The sequence below is a fragment of the Castor canadensis genome, chromosome 2, assembly GCF_047511655.1.
Source record: "Castor canadensis chromosome 2, mCasCan1.hap1v2, whole genome shotgun sequence".
Lineage (NCBI taxonomy): Eukaryota > Metazoa > Chordata > Mammalia > Rodentia > Castoridae > Castor > Castor canadensis.
Window position 1 is genome coordinate 36,668,459 of NC_133387.1, and position 22,009 is coordinate 36,690,467.

The following is a 22,009-nucleotide window of genomic DNA, read 5'->3' on the forward strand; positions in this document are numbered from 1 at the left end:
ACACTTGTTTAAATGTTAGGAATAAGTCAAAAATGTCTTCCTTGCCATCCACATACTGTTGTTAGCTAAACAATATAATTCTTTCTAATCAAATAACCACTGTGAAATACCTGATTCACTTTGCACCCAACAGCTGGGCTGTAGCTTGTGTTCCCAGTCAGAGCTGAACTCAAGCACAATAGGAAGGGCAGAAACAGCTGCAAACTCTTGGGAGAAAAAAATTTGCAAAGCAACTTTGCCATTAGGCTTCAGGGTAGGAAGGAAGTAAAATCATTTTTCTGTTCCTTTTCATGTGTGGCAGCTGTCTTTGGTAAAAAAAATATGTCCATTCTATTTTGTAACAGAAACGCTATAGTATTTATTAAAATGTGAGTTGTACAAATGTAGGCTGGCCACAGATTTAGCATAAGGTCCAGTCAAAATATTTACAGAACTTGGTAGGAAGTCACTGCTCTCGCGGATCTAGCTGGAAGGAACCCTATCTTGCCCCTACTCCTAACTACTCCTCCTTCCGCCACCATTATTAGCTGTAAACCAACTGGATTTCAGTGGAGTTGACTGATTCTTCAAATGCTTTAGGTTTTTTTTTATACAAAATTTAATGGAATGGGATTCTCATGCAAGTGTCACAGAAATTATAGCTCTTTGTCTGTATGCACTATCGTTGCCAGGTAAATGTTTTCATCTCCTCTGACAAAATTTTATTTCCTTAATGACAGGTTCTGTGTTTCCTTTGCTTAACTCATTTGCCTACTAGAGCAATTGTTAATAGGGTCTCGATACATACTTGATGACTTAAAAGCCATCTGATTTAAGAAAATCAGTAACAACAGGACTTTTCATGAAATAAGTGTCTATTTTCACCTTTGATTTAGGATGCACACTTAATGGCACTAGACAGTTTCTTTTCTACACCTGGTAGGAGACAAGAATACATTTGCTATAGCATTTCTGTTATAATGACTGATACATGATCTATCCTTTGAATGCTGTGGACTCTTATTAAAGCAACTTAATTAAAAATGGTATTTCATTAGAACTTCAGCATCTGGAAATAGATGAGGAACTTTTGGATGCTAAAATAAACCAAGAGATCTAAAGTGATTGTAGAAAGTGCACTGGTATGACCTGGATTGGAGAGATAATGGACAATTTAGAAAAAAGAAAAGCAGAAATAAAGACACTGGGAAGCAAGCCATTATTACAAGCACATTAGGAATTCAACAGAGGCTAGCTTCTGTCATGCTCCTTCAAATTCTTTGAAATTTTATGCAATACCATTAATGTAAATTAAGACTATGTATAAACACAAGTAATACTACATATTTTACAAGGATATAGATACAAGCATGTTCAAATACATTAGAGGGCATGTCATTACAGGACTGGGCTTCCCACCTTCAGAGTTTAAGAAGTTAAGGATAAAGACAGGTGAGGTGAGTACGTAGCACACTAGACTGCAAGATGGGGACGAGAGGCTGGGAGAACATAGCCATGAGGCAATAGGAGTAGGGGAGACTTGTGTGGGAACATTTAGGTGACAGTATCATTGGTTTTATCTTTTTTTGGGGGGATACTGATGTTTGAACTCAAGGGCTTGTACTTGCCAGTAGGCGCTTTATCACTTAAGCCATGCCCCCAGCCCTTCTATCATCAGTTTTGAGCTTTCTAGGTTTTATTTACGTGACTGAAAAAAAATCCTACTGTGCCCATTAGTACAAAAAAGAATGTGAGTCACAGTTCTTAAACTATAGCAATGACCAGTATCCAGACTGCTTTAAAGATCGTGCTAATTTCTAAAAGTATGTTTTATAAAAGAATATAGAGATAGGACGTACAGAGGGGCAAATCAGAGGGAAGGCTCATCACCCTCAGCCGGTTTACCACAAATGATTGCTTGATCAGGACATTAACTACCTTAGACAACTATGACATAACCATCTCTCTTTACAAGAAATTTCTACTATTCCTAGAGGCTCAATACTTCCGTAGGCATCACTGTCATTCACATTAATCAAGAATCTGTTAGTGAATTCATGTTGAAAGCACCAATAACTATTAAAGCAGTAAAATAAACCCAACACTAGAGCATTTTAATTTCTGCAAAGTGCTATGATTCTTGTAGCTAGGAAACATGGTGACTTTAATAGAGTCTGAAATGTGAACTTTTATTGTGAGGAATATTGTTGCTAGCCATTAAAGGCATTTCTTGATAAAATATGCTACTATAAGTATTTGAGCTTCTTTATATCTGCCCCAGAATTCTTCAGAATCAGGAGAGCCTAAGTTACAATGGGATTTTGATGATAACGTCCCGTGCTAACTCCTGCCAATACTTCTCAATGATGTGAATGTTTCTTCTCATGGAGACACACGGTTTACACAATAGCTCTTCTTTGATCCTCAGCTTCCCTTGGAATAGGAAAACATCGCCTGGAAGTGCTTTAATTGTTTCATTTTTACTTTCCAATCATGTGATAGAAGTTATGAATGGAAAAAAAAAACCCAACAACCAAACCATTCCAGACAAGAAAATTAAAGCAACTACATTCAAACCGAAAATTAAAAAAAAAAAAAACTAACAAAAATAGGCCATATGCTTCATAAAAAGTGAACCAGGCTCCACTGTTTGGCTTTTAGTCTGTATCTCCAGTTTCTACTGTGATTTGCATTTTATAGTGTTTGCAAATACATTATTGCAAAAACAAAAACAATCTGCATAACAGGAGATAAAGCAGATAGAGACACTCTCAGAAACCACCTACCTGCATGAAGCGACCCTCTGATGTTCCAAGATTAGCAATGGTGAGGTCTCCTTTAATGAAAGTAGATATAGATGTTAAGAGCACTTGGTTGAATTGACCCATGAATAAGTCAACGCGCTGCAAAGCCGTGGTAAACTCTGTTCGATATTCATCATTGCGCACTTCACAGCCTGACGAATTTCTCAGAAGTGTCTGGAATAAAATATGGGCATAGAGTTAATGTGAGCCCAGATGCAAACAAGCTGGTAAGAAACTTTTCAGTGTGTCTTTTCAGAGTTTGGAGGTGAATGGCAAAGATAACTGTGCGAACAGACAAATAGTCCCAGATAGACATAATTTCTAGTAACTGAAAAGGCTCGAGTTTTACTGGGCACTGCTGGATATGCATACACTGCAATACATGTGGCAAACACTACTAAAACAACTTGCACTGTAGTTCAAATATGTGCATACATAAAGATGGAAATCAGCAGGTGCTATTAAAAGGAAAAGAAAACTTTGTCTCATTCATTGACATAAATGCTTCTAGCAGGCAAGTCTTATGAGATGAATTTCAGCTAGAACAATAAACACTAGAATCACACTATGTCTATCTTTTAAAATTTGTGCATTTTTACATTTTTGGGCAGAGTGGCAATGGGGAATAGTGGTTAGTGGATAATTCATTGGCAGAAAGCAGAACATAGATGCAAGTGCCTGCATCAAATCCTAGTCCCAAATGCTTACCAGCTTTGTGTAATTCCTACAGAATTTCTGTGTTTAGAAATTCACATAATCTTTGTATCATTTCCTCTATCTGTAGAGAGTATTACAGAAAAATCTCTACCTTACAGAGTTGTTGCAAAGATTAACTGAGCTTTTAATATAAATCTCTTACAACAGAAAGAATCACATGGAGAACACTACTTCTGTATTTGTCATAATTGGGCGAAAGTCTAAAAAAACCCTATCTAGTAACCAGCTTCTGGTAAGACAATCATCAATCTGGTAACCTTTAAATTCAACTTCAAGTGGAAGAAGTTTTAAAATATTGCTCAATAATACATGACAAACATGGAGAATCCCTCCCTTCTACTTGGTGCTTCAGTCTCCTGGTTTTCCTTCTACCCCTCAGACCACAGCATTTATGTCTCCTTTGCAGGACCGCCCGGGCATGGCTATCAATGTCAGGACCTTCTCAAGGATGCATCTGGGGACCACTCCTCCATATGCTCCTCATACCCTCCTCTGGCAGTGTTTCTCCCAGGCCGTCTACTATTTAGATGGCACATAGTCTGTATCTCCATTCACGTGTCTCAGAGATCTCAGACCTGACATGACCAATCACCCCCTGCCTGATCTCAGACATTAGACACCCCAGTGAGTGGCTCTACCATCTCTCCAGCTGCACGAGTCAGAAACTTAAGTGGCATCCTTGATGACCCACTATATCTACCCATTGTCAGGTGATCTGTTCTCTACACTGCAGCAGAACCTTTTTCTTAAATCCAAATCCAGCTGGGGATGTAGCTCAGTGGTTGAGTGTTTGCCTAGCATGCCCCATGGATGCACATGATCCAAATTGATCATGTGCCTCTATCTAAAACACTGAATGCTTCCCCATTGCTCTGAGGACAAAGAGCAATGGACTTTGCCTTAACTGACCTCTTTCCAACTTCTGCTCACTAGGTCTACTTTCAGTTCTCCACATATGCCAAGTGCCCTCCCATTAAAAGCCTTGACATATGCTCTTCTTTTCCTAGGCTGCTCCCCCTACTTCCACTTACCTTGTTAACTCCTATACCCTTTAAACTTTAGCTTATCACCATTCCGTCAGGAGGCCTGCCCTAAAATCAAGGTCAAATGCTCCTTCAATAGAGTCTCATGATAACTTTTACCTATGTATCACACAGAGCATAACAGGTATAACATAGTTATAGCTCCAACTTAACATTTGCTTTTGCAATTATAAGATAACATGACACTTCTGTTGCAATGGGCTCTCCACCAGGGTCAGGACCCTGCTCTTTCACCACGTTATGGCTAGTATTAGACTAAATATTACACACAGTAGATAGCTAATAAGTATTAATTGAATGAAAGAACAAATAAGTGAATTAATCACAGGTAGATAGTGATGTGTGTGGAGATATGAACCAATACTATTTAAGTTTTTTTTTTCAGGAATAAGGTAGACAAGCGTTAATGAAAGGCGAATAGAGTGATTGGGTCCCGACTGTCCTGAGGATAGCTGGGAACTGGTAAGTCTGGTGCAGATATTGGGGACAGGAGGGTGTATTAAGAAAGAAAATGAGAGAAAAAGTTCATTTTCCCACATCTTTGTATATAGCTACAAGTCCAGAAAAATGTTTTGGAAAGTTAGAAATTATTAGAATATTTCAAAGCAACTTAAGAACAAATTCAGTTATCCTGACTCCTTAAGGTCAACCATCTGTCACATGAAATGCAAAGTTCTTCTACTGACTTTTACGGTTAAAAAGTTCTGTTCCATACATTAACAACTATATCTTTTGTGGTACTAGGGTTTGAATTCAGGGCTTCAAGCATGCTAGGCAGGTGCTATACCACTTGAGCCACTCTGCCTGCCTGTAAAACTATTTATTTATTTTAAATGGCAATAAATTAGCAAACTAAGAGTGTTGGAGATGCTGAACATGACTCTTGTAATTCATGTTTTAGTCCTAGATATTTATTTTGATGTATTCATGAAAGCTAGTTCACTATTTAATTAAAAGCTTTCCTTCACTAAAGTATTATAGCTTATTCTGAGGAATAGCAGATAACTGAGATGTACCAGTAACTCTGCAGGAATCGATTAATTGATAATTAAGTTTCTATTGGTGATCAATGATCCACTTTGCAGATAATCAGAGCCAAGGGAAGCTGCTTAAAGGAGCAAAGACAAATTTTAAATCTAAGGCCACCTAAAGTGCTCCATTCCAGAAGTGGCTGCTCTTCAGGACCAGACTTCTGTAGCTGTCTTATTCCTTCTTTTGCTAGTGCCTACTCTTTTTCTTTACATCTAGGTGGCATACTGGAAATTGTAATGACTATATCTTGACATAGGATACAGTATTACTGTTGAATTCACTTGGATATATAAACAATTTGCTGTGTGTGAAGCTGTCTTTGATTATAAACTACTGCTAGTCATCTATCAAGAGGTCAGGAACCATCTTATTATCTTTTATCCCCAAGGCCTGGTACACAGCAGGTATTTAATAGAACACTTGTGGAATAACTAATGTTTCTGCAAAGCTACCAGATATAAAGGCCAGCTCTTCCCCACTTTGCTTTGTGGTCTGCCTTGGTGAGTGGAGTCAGCAGGGAAGTAGAGGTGAGATGATCTCTAAGTGTTCCTCATAGTGCCCACAAGGCTGCAGGAACTCACTGATCTGTTTTAAGTGGAGACAGTGATACAACTAGGGCTTTTACCTATATGCACCTGTTTCTACACATATAGCGTTAATGTAATATTTATATTTTATACTTCCTGGCTTTTGCATTGGGGAATAGAGAGGTCCCCAAACAGCACCTCTTGAAGGACTAATGGGATTGAGCTATGTCTCTACTGTTCCCCAACACAACTGCATTGTACAATGTTGGAGCAGGATCTACAGATCTTGAAAGTTTACATAATTTGGAGCTAAAAACCTAACATCATGTCAGGTTCAAGGGGCATTCATAAAACAGGGAATCCAGACCTTTTTCTTTTTCATTTTTCTCTCTAGCAGAGATCAGCAGAGAAGGGAGGAGCACTGGCTTCAGGAAGAAGTAATAATCCAGCATTTGCTTATCTCTTCTCACTGAGAATCCTGATCAACTCAATGACTGGGGCCAGAATGGCAGGAACTGGTTTACAGAGCTTTATGCTGCTTTTGAGCTTTAACTATGGAACCTTCTTAGGAGCCTTGGTTTAACTCTCTCTGCCTTGCAAAGGAAAAGCCATGTGTCAATATGGCTGTCTCTCAGTCTGATTCACCATATCCCTGAAAGATACCAAGTGAAGATTTTTACTGCTCATCAGTGCAGGGGAAGATGGGTGGTTTAATTTTAGTACTTTAAACACTGTTCCTGGGGCCCAGCTAGAGGTTCTCTCACTTGCTCCCAGGGGTTTCTTTTATGCATCTTTCAAAGCCAAAAGTTCCTGTACCTTGAGTACAACTGAACATAGCTGGCAGAAATCAGTTCTTTGGGATAGTAGCTACTTTGGGGAACTGCAGCAGTCTACAGAGAAGAAGTAGCAGGAGGAGGGAGCCAGAATAACTATAGGAACAAAGAGAGGAAGAAGGAAGGAAGAGAGGGAGGAAATCAGTCTTTACCCTGTACCCACAATGTGCCAGGCATTGAGCTGGCATTTTCACATACAAGACTCACAGCAGCCTGAGGTTTGTCACACTCAGGGCAGCCAAGGGCTGAGTCACAGCACCCATTTTTAGTAGACCAGGCCTCAGAATGCAGTTCTCTCTGATTCTCAAGCTTGTGAACTTCTTTTGTTATGGGTTACTATTTTTATTATTCTAAGCAGTTTTTTGAAATTGTACAACTACAAATACTTGCAAGATTATCTTATAGTAGGGGTTGTGGGTGTAGCTTAGTGGAAGGGCACTTACCTAGCATGCACAAGGCCCTAGGTTCAATCCCTAGTACTTAAAAAAAAATCAGTTCCTCATTTTAAGGCTGGAATCAGTAATTATTTTCTGGATAACAGAAGAGAGATAAACACAGGCATTTTGGACTGTACTGATCAGCTCAGCTCTTAAGTTTAGCTCTTCTTATTGCCTGTTTTAGTTAATGACCATGTCCGTGCATGCATTCAGGCAACTTTGAAATTTTATTTATCACCAACACCTCTTCCTCTAACATTTTCCACTCCAATCAGTTGCAAATTCTTGCTTCTGTCCAGTGCTGTCCCGTGGTATCCCCTGCCCTTGCAGCCACACCTGTGTACCGCTAGGGGTTTCCTCACTAGTACTTCTGAATCTCATCTTTTCAAGACCTTAATTGCTTCCTAAAGGCCTTCAGGAAAAGACTAACCTTTTTGTTGTTGTTGTTAAGTTTCTGAGACAGGGTCTTGCTAAGTAGCAAGGAGCTCAACTTGAGCTCCTTCTGCCTCTACCTCCTGAGTGTCTGTGTACCAGCACACCTGACCCATCCTTCTTAGTACAGCATTCAACTCTGCTTCCATTTGCCTTTTTTCCATTAATGTATAAGGCACAGGTGATCAAGATAACCACCTGAGTGGTTATCCTGATCAAGACCCTTCCATTCTTGATTCTTGCACTGTTTTATGGCTGATACTCCATTTCCCACTTGTCCTTGACACCTATTCCTTGCTCACGTAAACCTGAAGCCCATGCTCTTCTAAAATCTCTCTTTTCAAGGCCTTTTGAATGACAGAGATAATATGTTTTTTTTGATGGGGGAAGAGAAGATTGTGACAAAGAATAAAGTGGACAATGAAAGGGTACAGGATGACACCATGTACCTTAAGATAGCTGAGTCATGAAGATAAAAGAAATAAGAGAACAAAATACATTCACTTAGTACAATACATTGTGTGGGCACACTCACACATAGTGTAACATTTGGCCTCTTTCCTGAGAGGGAGAGAGATATTGCTGTGACAGATACAAGGGTCTTCAAAGGCATTGGTAATGTTCTCTTTCTCAAGCTGGTGGCAAATACATGAGTATCGGTTGTACACACACATACACATATGCACACATACAACTAATTTTGTGTACATGTACATATATATGCACACATACAAACATGCATATATGTGTGTATATAGTCTATAATTCTTTTGCATACATTGAGTATATCACCATGGAGTACATTTGAAAAGAAAACAATGAATAAATGAGAAATGAGAAGGTGGAGAATGCCTATCAAGAACTTTCCCCTCCCAACTTCTTGATGTGCTAAGCAGTTTTGAAACACTGTCACAGCTTTTCTTACTCGACAATAGTCATGTTAACTGACATCTGTGTAGGGGCATATAGTTTTCACAGCACACCATTTCACTTGATTCTCTCAACAAGCCTAGGACGTGAGTTTATAGGGTCATCATAATTCTACAGATGAAGAAAGGGAAGTTGGGAGTATTAAATCAGCAAATCCTAGAGCTTGCATCCTAATTGTTGATTTCACATCCTGTATCCCTTAGGTCACATCACACTTCTTATTCATAGGCTCCTGCAGTACCCGAGGCACACCCACACTCTAGGGATGGAGAAGAATGCTCAGGGACAGGACTGGATCTACCCAGGAGAGTTTGCTGAAGTACATGAACACAGGCAATTTACTTGATTCCTCTGAGTCTTAGTTTTATTTTACTGATTTAATAAACATTTACTTCAATAACAATAAACATTTGTTCCTAGTGTTTACAATGTGCTCTAAGCACTTTACAAATATTAATTCACCAAATCTCATAACAAGCCTAGAAGGGCACAGGGCCATGTAATGATGGCCCAGGGTCTTCCTGCAACCTAGCCTGAAGGTTCCTTATTTGTAAGCTGGCCGAGTAAACAGATTTCAAAGTTCTCTTCTAGCTCTCTGGGTAGCTTCCTAAATCTTGCTCTTTGGAGTCACCAAACTGCCACTAGCTCACTGTCAGACTAAATCATTACGTGAGATGTTAAGGTCACCAAATGAGTAAATAATCACTGTCCTCCAACTACTATAGGCTATCCCCAATCTAACCAGACTCTGGATTCTACATTAAGTTTTTTAAAAACATCTAGGTTTTCAAGGTCTAGCCTCTAAAATTATTATATGATTCTGAGAACCAAAGTTAAATGCCCTGTTTATTTTTTAAAAAATTTGCTATAAACTTCTTTCCTTAATGCAGTCTTATATGCTATCATAGAGTTAATAATGGGAATTACTCTACAATTTGTGAGCCCTGATGTAATAGTTTAATTAATTAGATCATCTTTCTTTACCTTTTCAGGTGTACTTGCCAAATATTTTTTTACCTGACTCAGACATACAGCTTTTTTTTATAAGAAGAAAATAGAAGTACTATATACCTCAATATTTTTGACTCAAAATGTTTCCCTTAATTAACACTATGATATGTGCAGTGAATATGCAATTACATTTAATTCAGCATAATTATGGATGTGATGTATTTAAAACAGTGATTCTTTTAATTGATCTATAGGATGGATTTAGCTCATATACAGATAATTTGAATCAGTCTTACACATAAATTTGTGTGTGTGTGTGTGTGCTTGAGACAGAACAAGTGCTATGCAGTTCAGGCTGATCTGAAACTCACTGTGTAGCCCAGGCTGGCTTCAAACTTGCAATCCTCCTACCTAAACCTCTCGAGTGAGGATTACAGGCATGTATCACTATGTTCAACTTTGCAGGTAATCTATTTTTAAATGTACTATTTTGCAAAACTCATTGCCAGTTCACTCCAGACAGCCTGACTATTCTTTCCATCTCCATCATAACTGAATTATCAGAAACATTTTATTTATTTATTTTGGTGTGATGGGGTCTGAACTCAGGGCCTTATGCTTGCTAGGTAGGCGTTTTATCATTTAAGCCATGCCTCCAGGCCAACCAGAAATATTTTAATATAAACTTTATTCATAGCCAGACTTTGTACAAATTCTAGTAATGGTTTTCTGGGAGGATACATATTTCAAAATACAGAGCTCTTTGCCTAGAGCTTTTCTTATAGTTGGTTAAAAATTCAACTGCTTTAATATCAGGAGTCTCACTTAGTTTTCTTCCCTAAATGTCATTCCTGTGCCCTCTTTACTTTATTTAGTAGGGGATCAGGGATTATGGAGCAGAACAGATGTAGGCAGAGGCACAGAGCTGTGGACTTCAGTGTCTGGTTGTGTTTCCTGTAGACATCTTTAAATTCTTCTAAGTCACTTCAACATTTTAGCAGTTGACACTGAAGCCTGGAATCTTTGTACAGTGGAGAGGAGTCAGTTCTCAGGAAGAGCAAGCCCTTCTCTTTGGGGTCTTTAACAGGCCAGACTGTTAAAGGGTGGGATGGTCCAACCTTAAGAATCTGACCGGTTGTTCTGTGCTATGAAGAGCACTCATTCTGATGTGCTAAGAAAGGTACTTCTCAGTACTTCTGCTTCCATTGACTTCCCTGGTGAATAATCCTGGTTTATGGCTTCAACAGCCCTGGTTTATGGCCTCCTGATGACTCAACTGGAGTTCCAGTAAGAAAGAAAAGGTGGGGAGTAGAGTTAGAGAAAGGTTGGTTCACCTCTAGGCAGGAAGACAAGGTTGTGTGCACAGCCTGGACAGCCATGAACGCAGTACAGCCAGGCCCCTGACTGACCAGCTGCTGCTCAGTACTAGTGATTCACCAGATGAAGGACAGGGCAGCTGCTCTGCCCGTGCAACCTCACGATGATGACCTACCTTTACACACCCACTAGGGACCATGCTGCCGAGGCCAAGCCTGTCTCCACAACTGCCTGCAGGCTATGTCTAAGTTTGCGGTAAGAAACTAATGCAAAACCATTCTATGTGACTGACACTGCTCTAGGTGCTAGAAGGATATGGCCCCAAACAAAAAGAGAAGCTACTGTCCTTGTGAAATTTAAAGTTGCTATTATTATTGTCATTACTATTACTGTTACTGGTCTAGTGACTCCTCACAATGCTTATAAAGACAAAGTCCAAAATTCTAATTACTTAGATTAACACATCTTATTTTCTTCATCTATAAAATGCTTTATCTAAAACTCTATACCTACAGAACAGAATTACAACTTGTAAGGGAGGTCATTAATGGCTCTCCAAAATTTGTGGACCTGTTATTTGTCTATCAACTATTCCTCCCTCTTTTCCTTTTTTGTCTTTTTTTTTGTGGTGCTAGGACCTTGCACATGCTAAGCAAGTGCTCTGTCACTGAGCTACATCCCCAGTCTTACTATTACGTTATCCTCTAAAGTAGGGATTGGCACACTTTTTTTTTTAAGATAGAAAATAAGGTAGTTTTTGAGGGCCATGGGGTTCTTCTTGTGGCATATTTTAGTTTGTCTGTGTACAAACTCTTTAAAAATGTAAAAACCAGTCTTAACTTGCTGGCTGTATAAAACAAGACCACAGTTTGCCAATCATAGAAATACTTCTACCTCTGGTTCAGCCTGAAGGCACTATGAACAAAGGGAGCTAAGAGACCAACACACAAAATGCCTAATGATACAAAGTACAATGCCCAGCTGACAGGGACATTCTGAATACACTGTTCAAGCTATAAATGAAATACTCTGAGCAAAAACATGAGCTAAACGTGAGCTTAAACAACTGGAGCAGGCTCATGGCAAAGATGGAAGTTGAGCCAGGTCTTGATAAAAGTTGGATTAGTGAAGAGAAAAATATTTGGAGTAGAATATATTTTATGCATTCACATGCATACACAAGTGTACAAATGCATGTGTACATAAATAAGTAAATATATCTATTCTCTTCTCAAGGTATCACCAGGATTCAAAAGACTCAGAGTTCTAAATGATATGGTTTTAGAATTCTAAGTGTTAAAACTTTTGCTTTTTATCGTCATTTCCCAAGGTGAATCAGATGCAAAACAGGCTGAGTCCATGTGGTTTCGGTTAACAGCCTTCATATTGCACTTCAGTCACAGCTAGAAGTGACAGTGATTCATAAAGAAAATTGTTCCAAGTGAGGGAAATTTTAAAGCTGAGTGCAAAGAGGTTTTCTGCCTTTCTCTACTCAGTTAACAGAATCTGAATTTTCATGCACTTACTCATATAAGTATGAGGTATTCAGAAGACACAACACAAATTATACTGCACTAACCAAACAAAGGGAAGTAGTTCAAGGTGGTAAGAGCCATGGTCTGTTTCATGGGACTAACAGTGTCATGCTTGATAGGGACAAGCTGATAAATGTCTTAGTAGTGGAGTGCTAGGGGATGTGAAAGACGATGAAATAAAAGTCCTTCAACTGTTTTCCAGTACACTGTTCAGAGCCCATGACTATATTCTAGCCCGCCATTAATCCAAAATGTCATGTGTTCTTATCCTTCCTCTCCACCTCACCATTGTGGAGTGAATTCTTTTCTTCTTCCCTTGTTTCTGACCAGAACTGCTTAGACTAGATAGATCCCTCCCCCTCTGGGCTAGTGATCAGAGTCACCTACTTAGTTCTCTTCTCCTATCACTGCATCTAGGCCAAGCTCAGGGAGAATTCTCTGTATACCAAGCACGTACTTGGCATCTAAGAAGTGATGCCACTGTGGTAGACGGTCCTACGTGCACAGGAAGGGTGGTACTGTTAAAGGTGCAAGTGTCAACTTCTTTTACTTAATCCATGCCTCATTTTCTATTTGAAACAATACTGAAAATCTGTGGATTTTAAATGCAAACATCAAGGGAAGCCACTTTTGCTGCTGTCATTGTTTGGATGATGTTGACTAGAAGGGGTTGTCTGATATCCCTCTTATAGGTAGTATCAACCACTCAAAGTGTGAGTTCTACGGAAAAGCTCAGGAAAGCCTTAGAGCATCTCTAAAGCCTTTTAATTACTTTAATTCTGTTTTCCTACTTTCAGTAAAGTACAAGGCTTTGGAATTCCTATCTATCTGCTCTCCCTGTCTTCACCTTATCTTCTTTCATTTGTCTCCTTTGTTTTTTGATTGATTTTAATTCCAAATTGATGGATGGAGGAGGGTGTGTGTGTGTGCACGTGTGTGTAAGGAGGAGGCATAAGCAATTGGGAATGGAATGTTCCAGTTTTTCCTCCAGTTAATTTAAATCTTGGAAATACCCCAATTCTGTAAATTAGTTTTCAGAGATTTGGAAGACAGATGAAAATTGGCTTATCTAGCATATTTTTACTATTCAGATTTTATTACACTATTTGAAATATTGTGCATTTGCTTATTCATCTATTTATTACACTATTTATCTTTTTTACCATATTATTTGAAATATGGGCTATTATTTATTCATCTAATCTATATGGCAGAGGTGAAAATTGAGCTAGGTCCTGACAAAATCTGGAATATCTATATCTATATTTATGGGGTTATGTATTGGGAATATGGTGCTAAAATTCATAGCCATATCTTTGAAAGGCTAACAATAAAAGAATGGGAGTGGTGAGCATCACTACCACTGAGTGTGATAATGATATGTAGATATGAGTGAAGAATGCTACTGGAGTACTCAGCAAAATCCAGAATATAGGGGTGGGGAGATGGGGGAAGGGGGAAGCTAGAGAATATATTTCCTGGGGAACGAAATAGCTCAATAAAGTTTTAAAGAACAGGGAAAAAGTGTGAACTTGACAAAATTAGTGTTGAAGGAACTCTAAGGCCAACCAACAAAGGTGTTGGAAGGTGGGGCTGTCATCTCTTTGAGTTTCTGTTCAGTGATAAAACCCATTTCAGTGACAACTTAACATTGCCTTGGTAGAGGTATTTATACATCAGAAATTGGCAAACACTACAAATCAGGGGCTTTTATTATTCTCTGCCCCGAGTTAAACATTTACTAGCATGCCACTGGGTGGGAGAGGAGACCAGGAAATAGCCAGGCTACAGTAAGAAACCAAGAAGTATGGATTTTACTCCGAAATCACTGGAGAGTCCTCAGATTATTTTAAGGGCTGCAGTTACACAAATCAGTTTGCTTTGAGAGAGATTACTCATTCCCGCAGCATTCTGGAGACAAATAGATTGGGTGGAGATGAGAATGGAGCCAGGGTGATCTGGCTTTTACATGCATTATTTTAATATGCTAAAAAAAACCTTGATTGGAATAATACCATTTTAGGTTTAGGCTTTATGTAAACATAGAAGGAAAGAAGAATTAAAGATTTCTAAACTTCGTGTTTATCGAGAATGAAACAGATTTCATTTTGAAGAAGGGATAGAAGAGATTGTGCTAATGAGGAAGGCTGAGACAAGTCAAATGATTCCTTGGGAATATTAAATGATTAAACAGGCTATGTTGTTTGAATCCACACCAGCAGCTAGATAAGGTGCTTGAGAAAGTCTTAAGTAAGACTGGAGCTCGGAATGAGAATGTCAATATAGGTTAATGAATAAGAGAGGTTGTGTAAACTTGCTTAATCCCAGCTAAGGGTTTCGTGAGCCACTGGGGAACTGGGTTGAGGTTGATAGACAAGAATAAGGTTAGAAGGAAACAGAGCATTAAGCAAACAATAGTTCAACTTAGTTTGTGATCTGCTTGCAGTTCAGAATTAAAAATAAAAGCCTGGCTAAAAGCAAGAAAGGTAACACGAATCTATGGTTCACCATTATTAGAAATAATTGTCTGTCCACTCACTGAAATAGAGATTTTATTACATATTGGCAGAGAAAATAAAAAATTTGTTTCTTAACTAGTTCTTGAACATCTAGCATACAAAGCATTAAATAAGACTCTGGGAATTACAGCAGCTAGCTAAGGACCAAAAAAATGCAGGGAAAACTTTAGTACTGAGTTAATATTTACTTATGAAAATTTAGGTGTTCACTTTCCAAATAGTTCCTTCTCTTCGGGAGTCAATCTGCATTCAATTGGATGGTTGTCTTATCACCAGAACCATAAAATAGCCACTAGCATATAGTTTACTCTGTGGTTACCACAAATTCCATAGAATTTTCAGTTATTTTGTTCATTTTTTCTTAATAAGGAACTTTCTTTGTTAGGGTGTGGTGATGTCCTGGTGTACATTTTTTTCCTGTGATCTGTAATTGTGCTTAAATACTGAACTCTAAATTTTTAATTCTGAGGTGAGCATGTTTTCCTGTGCAGAATCTACTAAAAATAAGTGGAGTCAAGAGAGGTGGCATGGCACACTTATACCATCATGTCACATTCTCCACCTAAAAATGAGTAATTGATGCTCACATTTTCAAAAGCATTTGATTCTAAAAAGTGTAGAAAAGAGAAAATATTAAAATTATTGTCACAATTTATCATAATGTAATATTTTTAAATCAGACACATATTTTAGTGCTCCTTGTACATGTCAAAAATCTATAATTTGAACTTTCAATATTAATTATAAGCTTTATCTACTATTGTTAACCTGCCACTCAACACTTTGTAAACAGCGATGGATATTCTTCATATGAGGCCAGTAGCAGAGTTGATCTTACAGGTTATATGCCTAACTTTTCTTAGAACCAATACTTTTGTAAAAACTATTCTGAAAATGAAAATGAGTTTAAGTGAGAGTAATAACGTTGTTCATTTTTTTCCACATTAGTTCTAGATAAATCCAACATAAGTGGTGTTTTTCAAAGTAGAAATATATCTCGATTACTCTTACTAATACAGTTACTAATTCTTGTTTACCATGATGTTGGAGCCACAAGTAAGTTGATATTTAATCAATCATCAGACATATTATATCCTATTATAAATTCTCCTTTGCCTAATACAGTTCCTTAAGCCCCAGGATCACCTAATTTGACCTCATATTCACCTCTATCATTGCACGGTAAGACCACCTTATATTTTGAAAATATGAAGAAAAATAGTCTTGTTTTTCTGCGATCTTTCCTGAGGTTTTATATATCTCCTACACACACTGTACTCTTATAAACAATCTGCTGCCCTCACGATTCTGGTTGCTTTACTGGAAAATAAATAGTTCTCTGCCTGTAATTATAGTCTTCAGGAAGGGGCAAGCCAATGACCTCTCTGACTTGTAGGCACAGGAACAAGCTCTAAAGATTAAGTACCTCCTATCCCCTTGGCAAACACCACTTCTTTCTTGGCCAAACTAAAGTGAACAAAGTAACACAGAAAAAGGTGAATATTTCTTTGTATTCCTCAGGCATATTTTTACACCTGCATTTCAAATCTTCATGGCTTGTGGAATGACAAAAGCAATACTGTCTATGATCCTTTCAAAAATATATTTGTAAATTTTACCAAGAATTTTTATCCAAACTCCTCAGCAACTCAGATGGTCTCTGCTTCTTATATAAATATATAGATTTCTTTTGGAGACAACATTTTTTAATCAAATAAAATAAACATTATTTATTGTCTATGATCTGCAAAGCATTTACCAAGGTACAAAAGAAACATGGTAAAATGTCTGCCCTGTGACACCTTACAATTATTTAGATATTTGCATGACGAAATATATGTAGATGAACATGATTAACAAGAATGAGAAAGGCCAAATGTGTGTGCAGCTAAAGATAAAGGAATTTGCAACAATATAAAGATGGCACTAGCTGGAGAGAACACACTGTACATTCAGTAGGTGCTCATGAGATCCTCGTGAGCCCCAAGAACTCTTGCCTCTCATTTGGCCTCTAAGCCACATGATTCTCATGAGAAGGAAATGGACTAAAAATGGATACAATTGTGCAGATATAGAGTGACGATGTGACTAGGAGCCACCTCAGCATCACATTTCCTTGAAACCTATTGACATTTATGATGCTCATAATTTCAAAACAGCTTATTGTGTGTATTCTCAGATTTGTATGATTCTTTGTCATAGGACTTGTGGGTAACAGGACAATCCCTCCACACCCAAAGGAAATATGTTCTGACAAAGAGGTCCTGATGTTGACATAGAAGAAAGGAGAAGGAGACAAGGAGCAAAAACTTGGCCTAATAGAAGAAATATCTATTTTCAAAGAGGCTGATAAAGGTGATAGGCTATGAGACACAGGGAGAGTAAATATGTCCTAAATGATGCCCTAGCTTTATCTTCTTCATACTAAATATCATTAATGAAAATTAATTCATTCAGAAACAAGAAAAGCTCCTAGCAAGAACAGACTGGATTCAAATCACAGTGCTGCCAAAATAATAATAATAATAATAATAATAATAATAATAATAATAATAATAATAGAAATCGGTTAAGTTTAGACACATTGAGAACTCTTTTTCAATTATCCAGCATAATACTACTTCTTGTAATGTTTTTCTAAGTTTAAAATAATATGTTTTAATTGCCACAATCCACTTAAAAGAACTAAAGTTAAATGCAGCAGCTTGTACATAATATGTAAAGTTTATGAAACAGGTAATGTCTGTTAGTGTATCAAATACTTGTTACATATTTGCCTCTGCACTAAATACAGATTGCTTCCTCTAAAATTTTAAGCTTCATAGTAAAGTTACTGTTCACCTCCTCAGGCCAGTCTTTTGTGATTACACTTCCAAATTTAGATATTGCTTCTCATTTGTATTCACAGATGCTTCTTTCCCTCATAGCATATTTCATAAATCATCACAATGGATTTGTTAAGTGATGTGACTGATGGTTTATTGTCATCTCCACTAGTCTACCTGCTTTGTAAATGGTTTCCCATTGCCATACCAGCAGGCTTAGGGCTCAGAAATAGGATTTTTCTTGTTGAATCTTGGTTACATGAATAAATTCTTTCCTCTGTCTCTTGCTGAAAACAATGATTATAATAGTTGGTTATTTTATGCACTAAATAAAATGGTTAGGCTTCTAGTGCTTAGCTTAAACTAATAAGATGAAAGAACAAGCCTGTGATGTAATTAGCTGAAAATAAATGGAAAATATTGCACATTTTACTGTCAAGGTAATTTTTAGAGATATTCATTTTTGCTATTGACTGCTACTGCATTAGTGCTCGTAATCTGCTTGGTGCATTAGCACTAAATACTATCGATTTGCTCAGAGGTAACAGACCAATTTAATCTTTGCATTTCCCTATTTCCTGACCACCCCTTCACCTATAGTTTTGTTAGCAGGCTGCTTGCTAGATGCCAAGTATTAATCAGGTATTTTACATTTAATCTGTCATCAGAGAAATTAAGATACAGATTTTTACTTTTCTGGTACACAGACATAAATTCTAGCTAATCATGAATAATCTGTGTATTTTGAGGAGACAACTCAACAAACTTAATTTTCATAAAATCAGTAGAAAAGAATGCTTTCCAAATCCAAACTGACCTTAATTCACCCCTTTTACCTAGGGCACATTTTATGTCCTTAGACTGATGAACATTTTGGTGATTTACCCAATCAAGGAAACTGAAGGCAGACATTATCTGAATTCAAAAGTATCATTTGGTTTTGTAATTATACTATTCATAACCATTTCCCTCCATGTGTGAACACCAAGAATGCCTAAAACAAGCCCTTATCCTACATCAGCATGCATTTTCTTTCCTCTTGTTGAAGGACTGCAGAATATTTTGAAGTGTCTATGGATAGCCACACTTCATCTGCACTAACATTAGTATTGGTCTGGGCTGAGGTATAGTAAACTGCTTCTCCAAGCAGAGAGCTTGGCTTTTAAAATAGGAAGTCAACAATGCTCAGCCAGTAATTCATATGCAAATAAGCCTGCCTGGAACATTTTCATTAGAAAAATATGTAGATAATTAGCAGACTAGAATTTATCCAGGATCCTAGAATCACTTAACCACATTAACTATTTAAAAAAAAAATCAAGGGAGTTTTAATGACTTCAAGAGTATCTGAGTCTTCACAGCCCTCCTTGGACACTGGAGATGTGACTTATGGCACATGTCTGGGCACTTAGTCATTCTGGACTCCATGTACCCACTGAATCAGTATCTGTGCCAATTCATGAATAAGCAATGGCAGAAATTCCCAGTGGGCTTTCTATCCAAATTCTGACAGATTCTCGTTTTTCTTGTTGGAATGAGGAGATAAGAACACAGGGAGAGAAGGCCACTGATAAGACTGAAATCTGAAGGGAGGGTGTAACACCCCAAATTTGAAATATTATTCTGAGTAAAAAATACATTATTACTCAAGCAAGTAAAAATCCTTACCAAAATGAGGATTCCACATATTTTCAGATATTTCTAATCATGGAGTATGGCCATGAAAATATGTATCTGTGCAGTGGCTTCGAAGTTTTATTAACATTTGGGCTTTTCAAAAGTCAGCTTTAAGATTTATTTTTTCTCACATGAACTGTTTATTGTTTGCTACCTCAATTTAAGCAAATGAATCTCCAAGTAGAAATCAACAACTTAAATAAAACACACATCACACTGTCTGCATTAAAAGTCATTAAGAAGAATGAAGAATTAATCTAAAATGTCACTCTTAATTAACCACACAAGTGGGTGATACTATCAATCATGTCAGGAGTTAACATAACCCACAGGTAAAGCCTACCTACATTTTGGTTGAATTTCAGCTTTAACTATGTTCTCTTGCTTTTAGCTTATAAAAACATCCATCATGCCTTTGCATTTTCATCTATCCTGGGGTGGACCTATGAATGAGCTAAGTGATGGTTTAAAGGGTAGCAGGAGCAAGGGAACAAGGCAAGAGGCACAAATGGCACATTGTGTAATGTGCTTTCTACTACCCAGGGTGTGTCTAGTGAGCTCAGAGAGTGTTACAAAATTCTGGAAAGGAACTCATTTCAAATTTTGTACAATAAAATAAATACAATATACTACTCTGTGTGGTATGGATAGCATGGGGAATTCAAGTAAGTTAAGAAACAAAATGACTCTCTGAACCTAGGAGAGACTAGAGTCTACACAAGAAAAATTAATAAATTTCTAGTTAGAGATGTTTTTGGAGTAAAGTGTATCAAATTCTTACACCTCTAGCACTTTCTTTCATGCAAGATTTTGCTTAGCTAGCAATTATATTTGGCGCATGGCCAAGATATTTAGTGTTTAGGTTTGGAGGACTGTCTAGTATCAAGAATGAAGAATCCTCAATAAAACTTTTCATATAGAATAACATTCTCTCATTTCTGAGCATGGGATGTAAAAAAAAAAAATAGACTTTGTAATCTGACTTCACATTTTTCATCCCTAATACAAAATACATTCTCTTGAGAGAGCTAGATGTTTAAATAAGACATGCCAAACCAGCCCAATGACATAGATGTTACATCGACTCCACATTTGCAGTTCAAATAGTGTGGGAGATTATAGATATACAGCCTATAAAGAGTTATAAATCTTTGTTTATTTTATTAAATATTACAAGACATGCCCTGAGGATGACAGATCAATAATGGTCCTTGTGGTTTCCTGATGGAAGGCTGCAATTATTTTCTTCCATTACAACTTAAATGTAATTCAATTTTACTCATCTATCATCTTTATAGTAGTAATAAAGAAACATCACTCTATGTTTATTTTTCTGCCTATTACTATTATTCCTTGTTTACATCTTGTTTGGATCTTTGTTCTATTGAAAATTGTTCTAATCACTTTGCTTTCTTCCTTTGATGGCTCTGAGTGATGACCCTTTAACTTTGGCACTCTGAAACACAGATGGAAAATTGCCACCTTAAGTTTCCTTTATTTTGGGAAGTAGTTGGTTACTTTGATTTGAGTATAAATGACATTTAAAAACAAGGAAGCTTGATATAAACAGCCCATGAGGAAGACCTTTTCTAAGGCTGCATTATCTGTAAATTCTTAATGCAAAGTTTGAACTAGAGAATATCTCTACAGTGCCCCAGGTAGTTACAATTTTAAGTCAAGGAAAGAAGCAAAACTTCCTTCTTGACTAGAGTATAATTTTGTTTCAATTGTTTTTTTGCTCACCATTCTCTGTCCACCTAAACTACCAACACCCTTCACCACATTGTTTTTTTAAATATTAAACATTAAGAGGCACTAACAAATTAAGCTTTGTGGAGGTGGGTCACTCAAGACAGGCAGGAAGGGAAGTGGAAGAACCTCATGAGCAATGGAACTAGAATATATGCCTCTTGCAGAAAACATCCAATCATGTGCATTTCCCTTTCTTTACACAGATATTCCTTATAATAGCTGTAATTTTTTATGTGCCAAGGACAAAGTTGGGCTTCTTATGGATATTATCATCTTTGTCCACCTAATAAATCCTGCATGGAGTAAGATGGGTTCACAGAATATAAATAATGTTCTCAGAGCCATCTACATAGAGAATAGAGGGGTGCAGACTTGAATCCAGGCCTCTACCTTTAGTCTTCTTTCATTAGGTTCATTAAGGTTGTCCAAGGAGCCCATCAGAGTATGGCCATCCACGAATTAGAGCAGTTAAGAACAAAACTAGTATGTATGTCTAGTCCCTAAACTTCAGGCCAAAATAAAAACTCAGTTCCAAAATATTAATAGAAGGGTCATGTCATATGCAGCCAAGTTTATCAGCCAAGACAAAATGGAGTCATCTTATTGCTTAGAGACTTTCTAACAGGTTCAATCTTGTAAATCATTTTGTTTTTGTGTGATGAATGTTCTTGTTGACTTTAAGACAAAGCTGGGAAATGA

The 22,009-nt window shown here is 37.4% G+C and overlaps 1 protein-coding gene across 3 annotated transcripts in view; it reads right to left on the bottom strand.

Moving 5' to 3' along the window:
• Positions 1-22,009, bottom strand: part of Met (MET proto-oncogene, receptor tyrosine kinase) — a 102,465-nt gene that overhangs the window by 49,093 nt on the left and 31,363 nt on the right. For all 3 annotated transcript variants that reach the window (XM_074064515.1, XM_074064526.1, XM_020168948.2), the window contains exon 3: positions 2,766-2,957. In XM_074064515.1, the coding sequence (XP_073920616.1) occupies positions 2,766-2,957 (192 nt within the window). The remainder of the gene's footprint in view (positions 1-2,765; positions 2,958-22,009) is intronic.